Genomic DNA, 16964 nt, shown 5'->3' with positions numbered 1-16964 from the left:
TGTAGCTGTGACACTGGGACTGGCGGGTGCTCAGGGGACAGTGTGTAGCTGTGACACTGGGACTGGCGGGTGCTCAGGGGACAGTGTGTAGCTGTGACACTGGGGCTGGCGGGTGCTCAGGGGACAGTGTGTAGCTGTGACACTGGGACTGGCGGGTGCTCAGGGGACAGTGTGTAGCTGTGACACTGGGGCTGGCGGGTGCTCAGGGGACAGTGTGTAGCTGTGACACTGGGACTGGCGGGTGCTCAGGGGACAGTGTGCAGCTGTGACACTGGGACTGGCGGGTGCTCAGGGGACAGTGTGTAGCTGTGACACTGGGACTGGCGGGTGCTCAGGGGACAGTGTGTAGCTGTGACACTGGGACTGGCGGGTGCTCAGGGGACAGTGTGCAGCTGTGACACTGGGGCTGGCGGGTGCTCAGGGGACAGTGTGCAGCTGTGACACTGGGGCTGGCAGCTGTGATGCTCAGTATTTCTAGTATTTATTATTATGCAAACTTCCCTTATCTTTTATTTGTTTGTGAATCAGAGCCACTAAAACAAAACAAATACATTCAGATAGTAACCTCTCGCAGAGCACCGTGAGCTAGCAGAGTGGGCTGAAGTGTACAGTAGGGTGAGGTGCAGTGTACAGCGCTGTGTATGCATGTGGGACAGTACTGGAATAGAAGTGATGGAGCTGTGTGTGTGGGGAGGGCGGCAGAACTAACAAGGGGGTCTCCAGTGCAGAATTGAGTAAGTTGGAGGAGCAGGAGCTGTGTGTGCGGGTCAGTGCAGGAATAGCAGAGTGACAGAGCTGTGTGTGCGGGTCAGTGCAGGAATAGCAGAGTGATGGCTGTATGGGGGTCAGTGCAGGAATATCAGTGTCACAGAGCTGTGTGTGCGGGTCAGTGCAGGAATAGCAGAGTGACAGAGCTGGGTATGGGGGTCAGTGCAGGAATAGCAGAGTGACAGAGCTGTGTGTGGGGGTCAGTGCAGGAATAGCAGAGTGACAGAGCTGTGTGTGGGGGTCAGTGCAGGAATAGCAGAGTGACAGAGCTGTGTGTGGGGGTCAGTGCAGGAATAGCAGAGTGACAGAGCTGTGTGTGGGGGTCAGTGCAGGAATAGCAGAGTGACAGAGCTGTGTGTGGGGGTCAGTGCAGGAATAGCAGAGTGACAGAGCTGTGTGTGGGGGTCAGTGCAGGAATAGCAGAGTGACAGAGCTGTGTGTGCGGGTCAGTGCAGGAATAGCAGAGTGATGGCTGTATGGGGGTCAGTGCAGGAATATCAGTGTCACAGAGCTGTGTGTGCGGGTCAGTGCAGGAATAGCAGAGTGACAGAGCTGGGTATGGGGGTCAGTGCAGGAATAGCAGAGTGACAGAGCTGTGTGTGGGGGTCAGTGCAGGAATAGCAGAGTGACAGAGCTGTGTGTGGGGGTCAGTGCAGGAATAGCAGAGTGACAGAGCTGTGTGTGGGGGTCAGTGCAGGAATAGCAGAGTGACAGAGCTGTGTGTGGGGGTCAGTGCAGGAATAGCAGAGTGACAGAGCTGTGTGTGGGGGTCAGTGCAGGAATAGCAGAGTGACAGAGCTGTGTGTGGGGGTCAGTGCAGGAATAGCAGAGTGACAGAGCTGGGTGTGGGGGTCAGTGCAGGAATAGCAGAGTGACAGAGCTGTGTGTGGGGGTCAGTGCAGGAATAGCAGAGTGACGAGCTGTGTGCGGTGGTCAGTGCAGGAATAGCAGAGTGACAGAGCTGTGTGTGGGGGTCAGTGCAGGAATAGCAGAGTGACAGAGCTGTGTGTGGGGGTCAGTGCAGGAATAACAGAGTGACAGAGCTGTGTGTGGGGGTCAGTGCAGGAATAGCAGAGTGACAGAGCTGTGTGTGGGGGTCAGTGCAGGAATAGCAGAGTGACAGAGCTGTGTGTGGGGGTCAGTGCAGGAATAGCAGAGTGATGGCTGTATGGGGGTCAGTGCAGGAATAGCAGAGTGACAGAGCTGTGTGTGGGGGTCAGTGCAGGAATAGCAGAGTGACAGAGCTGTGTGTGGGGGTCAGTGCAGGAATAGCAGAGTGACAGAGCTGTGTGTGGGGGTCAGTGCAGGAATAGCAGAGTGATGGCTGTATGGGGGTCAGTGCAGGAATAGCAGAATGATGGCTGTATGGGGGTCAGTGCCGGAATAGCAGAGTGACAGAGCTGTGTGTGGGGGTCAGTGCAGGAATAGCAGAGTGACAGAGCTGGGTGTGGGGGTCAGTGCAGGAATAGCAGAGTGACAGAGCTGTGTGTGGGGTTCAGTGCAGGAATAGCAGAGTGACAGAGCTGTGTGTGGGGGTCAGTGCAGGAATAGCAGAGTGACAGAGCTGTGTGTGGGAGTCAGTGCAGGAATAGCAGAGTGACAGAGCTGTGTGTGGGGGTCAGTGCAGGAATAGCAGAGTGACAGAGCTGTGTGTGGGGGTCAGTGCAGGAATAGCAGAGTGACAGAGCTGTGTGTGGGGGTCAGTGCAGGAATAGCAGAGTGACAGAGCTGTGTGTGCGGGTCAGTGCAGGAATAGCAGAGTGATGGCTGTATGGGGGTCAGTGCAGGAATAGCAGTGTGACAGAGCTGTGTGTGGGGGTCAGTGCAGGAATAGCAGAGTGACAGAGCTGTGTGTGGGGGTCAGTGCAGGAATAGCAGAGTGATGGCTGTATGGGGGTCAGTGCAGGAATAGCAGAGTGACAGAGCTGTGTGTGGGGGTCAGTGCAGGAATAGCAGAGTGACAGAGCTGTGTGCGGTGGTCAGTGCAGGAATACAGAGTGACAGAGCTGTGTGTGGGGGTCAGTGCAGGAATAGCAGAGTGACAGAGCTGTGTGTGGGGGTCAGTGCAGGAATAGCAGAGTGACAGAGCTGTGTGTGGGGGTCAGTGCAGGAATAGCAGAGTGACAGAGCTGGGTGTGGGGGTCAGTGCAGGAATAGCAGAGTGACAGAGCTGTGTGTGGGGGTCAGTGCAGGAATAGCAGAGTGACAGAGCTGTGTGTGGGGGTCAGTGCAGGAATAGCAGAGTGACAGAGCTGTGTGTGGGGGTCAGTGCAGGAATAGCAGAGTGACAGAGCTGTGTGTGGGGGTCAGTGCAGGAATAACAGAGAGACAGAGCTGTGTGTGGGGGTCAGTGCAGGAATAGCAGAGTGACAGAGCTGTGTGTGGGGGTCAGTGCAGGAATAGCAGAGTGACAGAGCTGTATGGGGGTCAGTGCAGGAATAGCAGAGTGATGGCTGTATGGGGGTCAGTGCAGGAATAGCAGAGTGACAGAGCTGTGTGTGGGGGTCAGTGCAGGAATAGCAGAGTGACAGAGCTGTGTGTGGGGGTCAGTGCAGGAATAGCAGAGTGATGGCTGTATGGGGGTCAGTGCAGGAATAGCAGAGTGATGGCTGTATGGGGGTTAGTGCAGGAATAGCAGAGTGATGGCTGTATGGGGGTCAGTGCAGGAATAGCAGAGTGATGGCTGTATGGGGGTCAGTGCAGGAATAGCAGAGTGACAGAGCTGTGTGTGGGGGTCAGTGCAGGAATAGCAGAGTGACAGAGCTGTGTGTGCGGGTCAGTGCAGGAATAGCAGAGTGACAGAGCTGTGTGTGGGGGTCAGTGCAGGAATAGCAGAGTGACAGAGCTGTGTGTGGGGGTCAGTGCAGGAATAGCAGAGTGACAGAGCTGTGTGTGGGGGTCAGTGCAGGAATAGCAGAGTGACAGAGCTGTGTGTGGGGGTCAGTGCAGGAATAGCAGAGTGATGGCTGTATGGGGGTCAGTGCAGGAATAGCAGAGTGATGGCTGTATGGGGGTCAGTGCAGGAATAGCAGAGTGATGGCTGTATGGGGGTCAGTGCAGGAATAGCAGAGTGATGGCTATTTGGGGGTCAGTGCAGGAATAGCAGAGTGACAGAGCTGTGTGTGGGGGTCAGTGCAGGAATAGCAGAGTGACAGAGCTGTGTGTGGGGGTCAGTGCAGGAATAGCAGAGTGATGGCTGTATGGGGGTCAGTGCAGGAATAGCAGAGTGATGGCTGTATGGGGGTCTGCAGGAATAGCAGAGTGATGGCTGTATGGGGGTCAGTGCAGGAATAGCAGAGTGATGGCTGTATGGGGGTCAGTGCAGGAATAGCAGAGTGATGGCTGTATGGGGGTCAGTGCAGGAATAGCAGAGTGATGGCTGTATGGGGGTCAGTGCAGGAATAGCAGAGTGATGGCTGTGTGGGGGTCAGTGCAGGAATAGCAGAGTGATGGCTGTATGGGGGTCAGTGCAGGAATAGCAGAGTGACAGAGCTGTGTGTGGGGGTCAGTGCAGGAATAGCAGAGTGACAGAGCTGTGTATGGGGGTCAGTGCAGGAATAGCAGAGTGACAGAGCTGTGTGTGGGGGTCAGTGCAGGAATAGCAGAGTGACAGAGCTGTGTGTGGGGGTCAGTGCAGGAATAGCAGAGTGATGGCTGTATGGGGGTCAGTGCAGGAATAGCAGAGTGATGGCTGTATGGGGGTCAGTGCAGGAATAGCAGAGTGATGGCTGTATGGGGGTCAGTGCAGGAATAGCAGAGTGATGGCTATATGGGGGTCAGTGCAGGAATAGCAGAGTGACAGAGCTGTGTGTGGGGGTCAGTGCAGGAATAGCAGAGTGACAGAGCTGTGTGTGGGGGTCAGTGCAGGAATAGCAGAGTAACAGAGCTGTGTGTGGGGGTCAGTGCAGGAATAGCAGAGTGATGGCTGTATGGGGGTCAGTGCAGGAATAGCAGAGTGACAGAGCTGTGTGTGGGGGTCAGTGCAGGAATAGCAGAGTGACAGAGCTGTGTGTGGGGGTCAGTGCAGGAATAGCAGAGTGACAGAGCTGTGTGTGGGGGTCAGTGCAGGAATAGCAGAGTGACAGAGCTGTGTGTGGGGGTCAGTGCAGGAATAGCAGAGTGACAGAGCTGTGTGTGGGGGTCAGTGCAGGAATAGCAGTGTGACAGAGCTGTGTGTGGGGGTCAGTGCAGGAATAGCAGAGTGACAGAGCTGTGTGTGGGGGTCAGTGCAGGAATAGCAGAGTGACAGAGCTGTGTATGGGGGTCAGTGCAGGAATAGCAGAGTGACAGAGCTGTGTGTGGGGGGTCAGTGCAGGAATAGCAGAGTGACAGAGCTGTGTGGGGGTCAGTGCAGGAATAGCAGAGTGACAGAGCTGTGTGTGGGGGTCAGTGCAGGAATAGCAGAGTGACAGAGCTGTGTGTGGGGGTCAGTGCAGGAATAGCAAAGTGACAGAGCTGTGTGTGGGGGTCAGTGCAGGAATAGCAGAGTGACAGAGATATGTGTGGGGGTCAGTGCAGGAATAGCAGAGTGACAGAGCTGTGTGTGCGGGTCAGTGCAGGAATAGCAGAGTGACAGAGCTGTGTGTGGGGGTCAGTGCAGGAATAGCAGAGTGATGGCTGTATGGGGGTCAGTGCAGGAATAGCAGAGTGATGGCTGTATGGGGGTCAGTGCAGGAATATCAGTGTCACAGAGCTGTGTGTGGGGGTCAGTGCAGGAATAGCAGAGTGACAGAGCTGTGTGTGGGGGTCAGTGCAGGAATAGCAGAGTGACAGAGCTGTGTGTGGGGGTCAGTGCCGGAATAGCAGAGTGACAGAGCTGTGTGTGGGGGTCAGTGCAGGAATAGCAGAGTGATGGCTTTATGGGGGTCAGTGCAGGAATAGCAGAGTGATGGCTGTATGGGGGTCAGTGCAGGAATAGCAGAGTGACAGAGCTGTGTGTGGGGGTCAGTGCAGGAATAGCAGAGTGATGGCTTTATGGGGGTCAGTGCAGGAATAGCAGAGTGATGGCTGTATGGGGGTCAGTGCAGGAATAGCAGAGTGATGGCTGTATGGGGGTCAGTGCAGGAATATCAGTGTCACAGAGCTGTGTGTCACCAGTAAACCCCCCCCCCCCTGCCTTTGTCCTCTCTCCTTGCAGGGGGATTCCTGAGCATTATGTCTCTGCCTACCCACCCAGCCTGACCTCCTCCAGCTCCTCTCGCCGTTTACTCCACTAAACCCGCAGTGATGTCGACCTCCGGAGGGAACGGGGAGCAGTGGCAGGGCCTGGAGTCCCTGGGAATAAGCCGGAAGGAGCTCGCGCTGGCAGAGGCCCTGCAGATGGAGTACGACGCCCTGTCCCGTCTCCGCACGGAGAACAGACCCCCAGGGAGTAACGAGGCCCCCCTCATCTCCTGGGACGTGGTCTCTCAGGCCCCCTCTGTCTCGTCACCCCCCAAAACCAAGCCGCCCCCCTCTGGAGACTACTTGTACATATACGGGGACGGGTACCACAGCAACGGGCGGGGGGGAGGCGGGTCACCCAAAAACCTGTCCCCTCCTCCGCTGCCCCCTCGCACCCACATCTGGAGTCAAGGGAAGGAAGTACCTCCACCCAACCTCTCCAAGGGCCCCCAGCCGCGGGATGTGAACCTGTACAGTGGGGAGGGGGGAGGCAAGCTGCTGAGCCGGAGGATTTCGGAAATGGAGGAGGAAGAGGGGGTGGAGGAGGTTAGGGGAGGCGGGTTCCTTGACCTGGACTACGAGGGCATCAATGACACCATCACCCGCCTCAACCTGGCGTCTACCTACGACGCCGAGCTGCTGCGCCAGGCCGGGGGACACTGGAAGGGAGGGGGCGTGCGTAAAGGGGGGACTGGGAAGCCAGTGGCACGGAGCAAAACCCTCCCCCCTCAAGTCCCTCCTCGCACCTACGGACAGAAGCTGGGAGTGCCGGCCAAGAGCTGCAGAGTGTCTGTGGGACCAGTGAGTGAGGGGCAGGGGGGCTGGGACGGACATGGCACAGGGGTGGCGCCTGGCACCATTAGGGCTGAGATACAGAGACTGGCACCAGTAGGGAGGGGGGACATGGCACAGGGATAGAGCCTGGCACCTCTAGGGCTGAGATACAGAGACTGGCACCTGTAGGGAGGGGGGACAGGGCACAGGGATAGAGCCTGGCACCTCTAGGGCTGAGATACAGAGACTGGCACCTGTAGGGAGGGGGGACAGGGCACAGGGATAGAGTCTGGCACCTCTAGGGCAGAGATACAGAGACTGGCACCTGTAGGGAGGGGGGACATGGCACAGGGATAGAGCCTGGCACCTCTAGGGCAGAGATACAGAGACTGGCACCTGTAGGGAGGGGGGACAGGGCACAGGGATAGAGCCTGGCACCTCTAGGGCAGAGATACAGAGACTGGCACCTGTAGGGAGGGGGGACAGGGCACAGGGATAGAGCCTGGCACCTCTAGGGCTGAGATACAGAGACTGGCACCTGTAGGGAGGGGGGACGGGGCACCGGGATAGAGCCTGGCACCTCTAGGGCTGAGATACAGAGACTGGCACCTCTAGGGCTGAGATACAGAGACTGGCACCTCTAGGGCTGGTCAAATGAAGAGTTATGTCTGCACACCAAAATATCTTATACTATATTAGTGAAAGCACTGTATGTTTGCCTGCCTGGATGTCCGGTGTCCCTAGGGGAAATCTCATTGGTCCCTTGGGTCGCCCGCCCCCGCACACCTCTCATTGGCCTGAGGCGGAGTGACGGCCCACACACACACACACACACACAACACAGCAGCTCTATACACACACACACAACACAGCAGCTCTATACACACACACACACAACACAGCAGCTCTATACACACACACACACACAACACAGCAGCTCTATACACACACACACACAACACAGCAGCTCTATACACACACACACACACACACAACACAGCAGCTCTATACACACACACACACAACACAGCAGCTCTATACACACACACACAACACAGCAGCTCTATACACACACACACACCCTCTGTCCGCCCCCCTCCCCCCCCCCTTACGTGCGCCGTCCTGCACTGGCTCCGGACGGGAAGCGCGGCCCTCCTACCCCAGCCGCTTCCTTACCTCCCCGGCGCTACCACCCGCTCAGGTAAGTCACTGCGCGTCCCGCCTCAGCCTCAGGCCCACTGCGCGTCCCGCCTCAGCCTCAGGCCCACTGCGCATGCCGCCTCAGCCTCAGGCCCACTGCGCATGCCGCCTCAGCCTCAGGCCCACTGCGCGTCCCGCCTCAGCCTCAGGCCCACACACACAGGGCGCTTCCTACCGCCGCTCAGCCAGACGCCACATCGAGCGTGCGCCGGGGGGGGCGGGGGGGAGCGCGAGTCTTAGGCCCACACAGGGCGCTTCCTGCAGCCGCCTGCACGCCTCACTCAGCAGGACGGCACATCGGGGGGAGCGCGAGTCACAGGGATAGAGTCTGGCACCTCTAGGGCAGAGATACAGAGACTGGCACCTGTAGGGAGGGGGGACATGGCACAGGGATAGAGCCTGGCACCTCTAGGGCAGAGATACAGAGACTGGCACCTGTAGGGAGGGGGGACAGGGCACAGGGATAGAGCCTGGCACCTCTAGGGCAGAGATACAGAGACTGGCACCTGTAGGGAGGGGGGACAGGGCACAGGGATAGAGCCTGGCACCTCTAGGGCTGAGATACAGAGACTGGCACCTGTAGGGAGGGGGGACGGGGCACCGGGATAGAGCCTGGCACCTCTAGGGCTGAGATACAGAGACTGGCACCTCTAGGGCTGGTCAAATGAAGAGTTATGTCTGCACACCAAAATATCTTATACTATATTAGTGAAAGCACTGTATGTTTGCCTGCCTGGATGTCCGGTGTCCCTAGGGGAAATCTCATTGGTCCCTTGGGTCGCCCGCCCCCGCACACCTCATTGGCCTGAGGCGGAGTGACGGCCCACACACACACACACACACACACACACAACACAGCAGCTCTATACACACACACACAACACAGCAGCTCTATACACACACACACAACACAGCAGGGGGGGGGGAGTCACGGGGAACGGGGGGGCCACCAGCCGAACCAGCACGGGGACGGACGCACGGAGGAGGGGGGGGAAATGCCCATACATAAATTATGACAATACATATGCCCACTGCTCTCCACCCCCCCCACTCCCCTTTCCCCCCCCCCCGCTCCCCTTTCTCCCCCCCCCCGCCCCTTTCTCCCCCCCCCGCTCCCCTTTCTCCCCCCCCCCCGCTCCCCTTTCTCCCCCCCCGCTCCCCTTTCTCCCCCCCGCTCCCCTTTCTCCCCCCCCGCTCCCCTTTCTCCCCCCCGCTCCCCTTTCTCCCCCCCCGCTCCCCTTTCTCCCCCCCCGCTCCCCTTTCTCCCCCCCCCAGCTCCCCTTTCTCCCGCTCCCCTTTCCTTTCTCTCCCCTTTCTCCCCCCCGCTCCCCTTTCTCTCCCCCCCGCTCCCCTTTCTCCCCCCCTTTCTCCCCCCCCTGCTCCCCTTTCTACCCCCCCCCGCTCCCCTTTCTACCCCCCAGCTCCCCTTTTCCCCCCCCCGCTCCCCTTTCTCCCCCCCGCTCCCCTTTCTCCCCCCCCTCCCCTTTCTCCCCCCCCCGCTCCCCTTTCTCCCCCCCGCTCCCCTTTCTCCCCCCCCGCTCCCCTTTCTCCCCCCCCACTCCCCTTTCTCCCCCCCCCGCTCCCCTTTCTCCCCCCCCCGCTCCCCTTTCTCCCCCCCGCTCCCCTTTCTCCCGCTCCCCTTTCTCCCCCCCCGCTCCCCTTTCTCCCCCCCCGCTCCCCTTTCTCCCCCCCCGCTCCCCTTTCTCCCCCCCCGCTCCCCTTTCTCTCCCCCCCCGCTCCCCTTTCTCTCCCCCCCCCGCTCCCCTTTCTCTCCCCCCCCCCGCTCCCCTTTCTCTCCCCCCCCGCTCCCCTTTCTCTCCCCCCCCGCTCCCCTTTCTCTCCCCCCCCGCTCCCCTTTCTCCCCCCCCCCGCTCCCCTTTCTCCCCCCCCGCTCCCTCTTTCTCCCCCCCCCCCCCCGAAACCTTTACAACAAATACTCACCTATTGTTCCACGAGTTATAAATAATACTACCTATTTCGCATTTACATCCCGGGCAACGCCGGGTCTCTCAGCTAGTGTATAATAAAAGCAGTATACTTGCGATTAGAAGTACTGGTGCTCCGGGGTTCAGGGAAAAACCTGTCTAGTGTCATTTCAAAGTATATGAACAAAGTGGAGGATCCAGGGCACTACGGGTTTGTAGAAAAGAAATTTGCCTAGAATACATTTATTTTCTACAAATCCGTAGTGCCCTGGATCCTCCACTTTGTTCATATACCTCTAGGGCTGGGACATATACCCTGGCACCTCTAGGGCTGAGATACATAGCCTGGCACCCGTAGGAAGGGGAGGGGGGCATGGCACAGGGGTAGAGCCTGGCACCTCTTGGGCTGGGATATATACCCTGGCACCTCTAGGACTGAGATCTTTAGCCTGGCACCTGTAGGGAGGGGGGGTCACAGCCCAGGGATAGAGACTGGCACCTCTTGGGCTGGGATATATACCCTGGCACCTCTAGGACTGAGATACATAGCCTGGCACCCATAGGAAGGGGAGGGGGGCATGGCACAGGGGTAGAGCCTGGCACCTCTTGGGCTGGGATATATACCCTGGCACCTCTAGGACTGAGATCTTTAGCCTGGCACCTGTAGGGAGGGGGGGTCACAGCCCAGGGATAGAGACTGGCACCTCTTGGGCTGAGATCTTTAGCCTGGCACCTGTAGGGAGGGGGGGTCACAGCCCAGGGATAGAGCCTGGCACCTCTTGGGCTGAGATCTATACCCTGGCACCTGTAGGGAGGGGGGGTCACAGCCCAGGGATAGAGCCTGGCACCTCTTGGGCTGAGATACAGAGACTGGCACCCGTAGGAAGGGGAGGGGGGGCATGGCACAGGGATAGAGCCTGGCACCTCTGGCAGGACAGGTGCAGGGACTTGAGCCCGTGTCCCCTCTAGGGCTGGACATGTCAGGTGCCAAATGTTACATCTGGTACGTCCTGCAGCCTGTTCTGCAGTGTAAGAGTTCCTGCACGTGAGGAGGGTGTGTGTGAGGGAGAGGCCGGCAGGGAGAGCGGGAAGGGATGTACTGAGCTAACCCAGGGACTGGAGGTTGCTTCCTGCTGATGATACAGTATGTTTGTGTGTGTGTGTATATGCGAGAGGAGTAGAGGGAATACAATTAGGGGTGATGAGACGGAGCAATGAAAAGAGGGGGTACAAAGACATGGAAAGGGAGAGCGAGGGGGAAGAATATGACAAAATAGGAGAGAGAAGATGGAGGGGAAGTGAGAGCGGGAGCAGCGCACCTGCATTGTCCCAGGGAGCAGCGCACCTGCACTGTCCCAGGGAGCAGCCCACCTGCACTGTCACAGGGAGCAGCGCACCTGCACTGTCACAGGGAGCAGCGCACCTGCAGTGTCCCAGGGAGCAGCGCACCTGCACTGTCCCAGGGAGCAGCGCACCTGCACTGTCCCAGGGAGCAGCGCACCTGCACTGTCACAAGCAGCAGCGCACCAGCACTGTCCCAGGGAGCAGCGCACCTGCAGTGTCACAGGGAGCAGCGCACCTGCACTGTCCCAGGGAGCAGCGCACCTGCACTGTCCCTGGGTGCAGCGCACCTGCACTGTCCCTGGGAGCAGCGCACCTGCACTGTCCCAGGGAGCAGCGCACCTGCACTGTCCCAGGGAGCAGCGCACCTGCACTGTCCCAGGGAGCAGCGCACCTGCACTGTCCCAGGGAGCAGCGCACTTGCACTGTCCCAGGGAGCAGCGCACCTGCACTGTCCCAGGGAGCAGCCCACCTGCACTGTCCCAGGGAGCAGCGCACCTGCACTGTCCCAGGAGCAGCGCACTTGCAGTGTCCCAGGAGCAGCGCACTTGCAGTGTCCCAGGGAGCAGCGCACCTGCACTGTCCCAGGGAGCAGCGCACCTGCACTGTCCCAGGGAGCAGCCCACCTGCACTGTCCCAGGGAGCAGCGCACCTGCACTGTCCCAGGGAGCAGCACACCTGCACTGTCCCAGGGAGCAGCGCACCTGCACTGTCCCAGGGAGCAGCCCACCTGCACTGTCGCAGGGAGCAGCCCACCTGCGCTGTCCCAGGGAGCAGCGCACCTGCGCTGTCCCAGGGAGCAGCGCACCTGCACTGTCCCAGGGAGCAGCGCACCTGGGCTGTCCCAGGGAGCAGCGCATCTGCAGTGTCCCAGGGAGCAGCGCACCTGCACTGTCCCAGGGAGCAGCGCACCTGCAGTGTCCCAGGGAGCAGCCCACCTGCACTGTCCCAGGGAGCAGCGCACCTGCACTGTCCCAGGGAGCAGCGCACCTGCACTGTCCCAGGGAGCAGCGCACCTGCACTGTCCCAGGGAGCAGCGCACCTGCACTGTCCCAGGGAGCAGCGCACCTGCAGTGTCCCAGGGAGCAGCGCACCTGCACTGTCGCAGGGAGCAGCGCACATACACTGTCCCAGGGAGCAGCGCACCTGCACTGTCCCAGGGAGCAGCCCACCTGCACTGTCCCAGGGAGCAGCCCACCTGCACTGTCCCAGGGAGCAGCGCACCTGCACTGTCCCAGGGAGCAGCGCACCTGCACTGTCCCAGGGAGCAGCGCACCTGCACTGTCCCAGGGAGCAGCGCACCTGCACTGTCCCAGCGAGCAGCGCACCTGCAGTGTCCCAGGGAGCAGCGCACCTGCAGTGTCCCAGGGAGCAGCGCACCTGCAGTGTCCCAGGGAGCAGCGCACCTGCAGTGTCCCAGGGAGCAGCGCACCTGCAGTGTCCCAGGGAGCAGCGCACCTGCACTGTCCCAGGGAGCAGCGCACCTGCACTGTCCCAGGGAGCAGCGCACCTGCACTGTCCCAGGGAGTGGGAGGGTCCCTGCGGTGTCCCAGGGAGCAGCGCACCTGCACTGTCCCAGGGAGTGGGGGGGTCCCTGCGGTGTCACAGGGAGTGGGAGGGTCCCTGCGGTGTCACAGGGAGTGGGAGGGTCCCTGCGGTGTCACAGGGAGTGGGAGGGTCCCTGCGGTGTCACAGGGAGTGGGAGGGTCCCTGCGGTGTCACAGGGAGTGGGAGGGTCCCTGCGGTGTCACAGGGAGTGGGAGGGTCCCTGCGGTGTCACAGGGAGTGGGAGGGTCCCTGCGGTGTCACAGGGAGTGGGAGGGTCCCTGCGGTGTCACAGGGAGTGGGAGGGTCCCTGCGGTGTCACAGGGAGTGGGGGGGTCCCTGCGGTGTCACAGGGAGTGGGAGGGTCCCTGCGGTGTCACAGGGAGTGGGAGGGTCACTGCGGTGTCACAGGGAGTGGGGGGGGTCCCTGCGGTGTCACAGGGAGTGGGGGAGTCCCTGCGGTGTCACAGGGAGTGGGGGGGTCCCTGCGGTGTCACAGAGAGTGGGAGGGTCCCTGCGGTGTCACAGGGAGTGGGGGGGTCCCTGCGGTGTCACAGGGAGTGGGAGGGTCCCTGCGGTGTCACAGGGAGTGGGAGGGTCCCTGCGGTGTCACAGGGAGTGGGAGGGTCCCTGCGGTGTCACAGGGAGTGTGAGGGTCCCTGCGGTGTCACAGGGAATGTGAGGGTCCCTGCGGTGTCACAGGGAGTGGGAGGGTCACTGCGGTGTCACAGGGAGTGGGGGGGTCCCTGCGGTGTCACAGAGAGTGGGAGGGTCCCTGCAGTGTCACAGGGAGTGGGAGGGTCCCCGCAGCCCCCATTAATTCTGCGCTCTCCTGTCTCAGGACTCCTTTCGGCCGTACCCCCAGCAGAGTGGCTGTGAGCTGTTCGAGGTGTCGGAGCAGAGGGACGAGGAGACGGCGGCGTTCTGTCACATGCTGGATGTGTGAGTAACGGGCACCATTCTCCTAAACACTGACACAGACCCAGGTCATCACGCCACAGACCCCAACGCTAATCCCTTACTGTTGTAATGTCAGAGGATCGTTCTTCACATTAAGTCAGGAAGTTGCATGTTTCCCCTATAAAGGGGCACGCTGTACCCCATATAACACAGGCTTGCGGTGTCCCATATAACATTATTATTACAGTGAATCTCATATAGTCCCTCATACCAGCGTTACCATGTGTCCCATATAACGTGATGTATTGTCTCCCATGCACAGGACATCAGTGTATCTCATGTATAGGGTTACGATGTGTCCATATAGAGCAGTATAATGTGTCCCATACACAGGATGACAGGGTGTCCTATGTACGCCCCCTACCCATACAAATATTTCCAGTTTAGCATTGAGGAACTTTCAAATAAGCCCCAACTATGATTTTATATAGTAACGTTTCTTGGTATCTTTCCCTCCCTCATCCACCTCTTTCCCTCCCTCCCCTTCCCCTCTCCCCCCCCCATCCCCCTGTTCCTCTCTCCCCCCTCCCCTCCCCCTGTTCCTCTCTCCCCCCTCTGTCCCTCCTCTCCCCACCCTGTCCCTCTCCCCCTTTCACCCTCTCCCACGTCCCTCTCTCCCCCTTCACCTACCTCCCCGTCCCACTCTCCCCCCTCCTCTCCCTCCCCATCCTCTCTCTCCCCCTGCCCCTCCGCTCCTCCCCCCATCCCTCTCTACCCTTCCTCTCTCCCCTCCCCCCATCCCTCTCTTGTCGCTCTCCTTCAGTCTGCGTTCTGGACAGGATGTCATAGACACAGGCATTGTCTGGAGTCCTGTCAACCTCAGTCCTGAGCACCTGGGTCACGGGGTGAGCCTGAAGGTCACTGTGCTGTGTGACAGCCTGAGGGAGCCTCTAACCTTCACCTGTGACTGTGAGTGTCACCCTCTCCCCCTCCCCCCCCCCCACTCCACAGCCCCCCGTGTGCTTCATCTGCACACAGTACTGCACGTGTTACTCAATGTAAGGGTCTGAAAGTGCATAGAGCTACCATTATACAGCGCAGTATAGTCATTAATAGTGTATAGAGATGCTTAGCATCGTTATACAATGCAGCATGGTCATTATCAATGTATAGACATACCCAACATCATTATATAGTGCAGGATAGTCATTATCAGTGTGTAGAGATACCCAGCATCATTATACAGTGTGGCAAGTTCATTATCAGTATATAGAGATACTCTACATCAGGGGGTGCGCAAAGTGGGGGGGCAGGAGATTTTCCAGGGGGGACGCGGCAGCTACAGCGCAGCGTGTTCATTATCAGTGTATAGATACTCCACATCATCATACAGCACAGCGTGTTCATTATCAGTGTATAGATACTCCACATCATCATACAGCGCAGCGTGTTCATTATCAGTGTATAGCTACTCCACATCATCATACAGCGCAGCGTATTCATTATCAGTGTATAGATACTCCACATCATCATACAGCGCAGCGTGTTCATTATCAGTGTATAGAGATACTCTGCATCATCATACAGCGCAGCGTGTTCATTATCAGTGTATAGATACTCCACATCATCATACGGCGCAGCGTGTTCATTATCAGTGTATAGATACTCCACATCATCATACAGCGCAGCGTGTTCATTATCAGTGTATAGAGATACTCTGCATCATCATACAGCGCAGCGTGTTCATTATCAGTGTATAGATACTCCACATCATCATACAGCGCAGCGTGTTCATTATCAGTGTATAGATACTCCACATCATCATACAGCACAGCGTGTTCATTATCAGTGTATAGATACTCCACCTCATCATACAGCGCAGCGTGTTCATTATCAGTGTATAGAGATACTCTGCATCATTATACAGTGCAGCATGTTCATTATCAGTGTATAGAGGTACTCTGCATCATTATACAGTGCAGCATTGTAATTATCCGAATATAGAGATACTCATCGTTATAGTGCGTAGCATGTTCACTATCAGTATATAGAGATACTCGTCATCATTATACACAGCCGCGTAGTCCTTTCTAGTGAAAGTGTTTAATCCCAGACCTGACACCCTCCCCTTTCCCCCGTGGGATCGGACCCCCCTGTTTGTTCCCAGGTTCCTCCAACGTGGACCTGCTCATTTACCAGACGCTGTGCTACACCAGCGATGAGCTGCAGGACCTCAGCGTGTCGGACTACGTGCTCAAACTCTGCGGGCTGGAGGAGTTCCTGCAGAAGTGAGCACCAGGCGGGCAGGGTGCCAGGGGTTACAGAGCAGCTGGCAGCCCTGCTATACTTGGTGCCAACTTTGAGACTGGCTGCAGCTAAGGGAAAACTTGTGCCGGGCATTAGTAAGATGGCGGCAGGGCACTCTAAAGCTGGGCTGTTACCAGTGCCTATAATTCATCATAGGCTGTGATATCTTTTAATGGACCAGCAAGATAATTCAATATAAATATAGCAGTGTGTACAGAGCTTTGCAAACCTCACAGGTCTCTTCTTCACGTGTACATAGCTTTCCAAACCTCACAGGTCTCTTCTTCACATGTACATAGCTTTTCAAACCTCACAGGTCTCCTCTTCACATGTACAGAGCTTTGCAAACCTCACAGGTCTCTTCTTGACATCTACAGAGCTTTTTCAAACCTCACTGGTCTCTTTTTCACGTGTACAGAGCTTTCCAAACCTCACAGGTCTCTTCTTCACGTGTACAGAGTTTTGCAAACCTCACAGGTCTCTTCTTCACATGTACAGAGCTTTCCAAACCTCCCAGGTCCCTTCTATGGAAGCTCTGTACACACTAATACAACTGTGAAGTATTGTCTTTGGAGCATAGCCATGTCTCCAGCACTGAACGAGTTAAGGGGTGTGGGCATCGTTCTAATATAACCCCACTAAGGGCACCCTGTCTTCCTGCACAGTCTGAGCACCCGCCCTCCCTTCTCTGCTGGCTGCAGGATGCAGGAGGTGCTGAGATTAGCAGGTTGGGTGGGCAGACACATGTAAGGTGGGGTATCCTGGCGGCTTCCTCAGTGAGATAAACTGGCACTTCTGTGGGCATGTTCTCCATGCTCCCTCCCGGCACCAGTGGCATTTCCAGGGTCTGTATTTGGGATGGCGGCTGGGTGCCCTAAAATAAAAACTACCTCAAGCATATCGACTACAGCAAGGCTTGCCAACTCCAGTCCTCAAGGGCCACCAACGGGTCTGGTTTTAAGGATATCCCTGCTTCAGCACAGGTGGCTCAGTGAGTGGTTCAGTCTTCGACTGCACCACCTGTGCTGAAGCAGGGATTTC

General features: G+C 58.0%; 1 protein-coding gene across 1 annotated transcript in view; it reads left to right on the top strand.

The window, feature by feature from the left end:
- The window catches only part of PIK3C2B (phosphatidylinositol-4-phosphate 3-kinase catalytic subunit type 2 beta), a 154342-nt gene that overhangs the window by 52148 nt on the left and 85230 nt on the right, over positions 1-16964 (top strand). The window contains 4 exon segments of the mRNA XM_075613715.1: positions 5906-6732; positions 13558-13658; positions 14440-14585; positions 15784-15904. Coding sequence (XP_075469830.1) covers positions 5995-6732; positions 13558-13658; positions 14440-14585; positions 15784-15904 — 1106 coding nt within the window. The 5' untranslated portion in view covers positions 5906-5994.

Source organism: Ascaphus truei, chromosome 9 (assembly GCF_040206685.1).
Source record: "Ascaphus truei isolate aAscTru1 chromosome 9, aAscTru1.hap1, whole genome shotgun sequence".
NCBI classification, from domain to species: Eukaryota; Metazoa; Chordata; class Amphibia; order Anura; family Ascaphidae; genus Ascaphus; species Ascaphus truei.
This window is presented reverse-complemented; position numbering and strand designations above follow the sequence as displayed.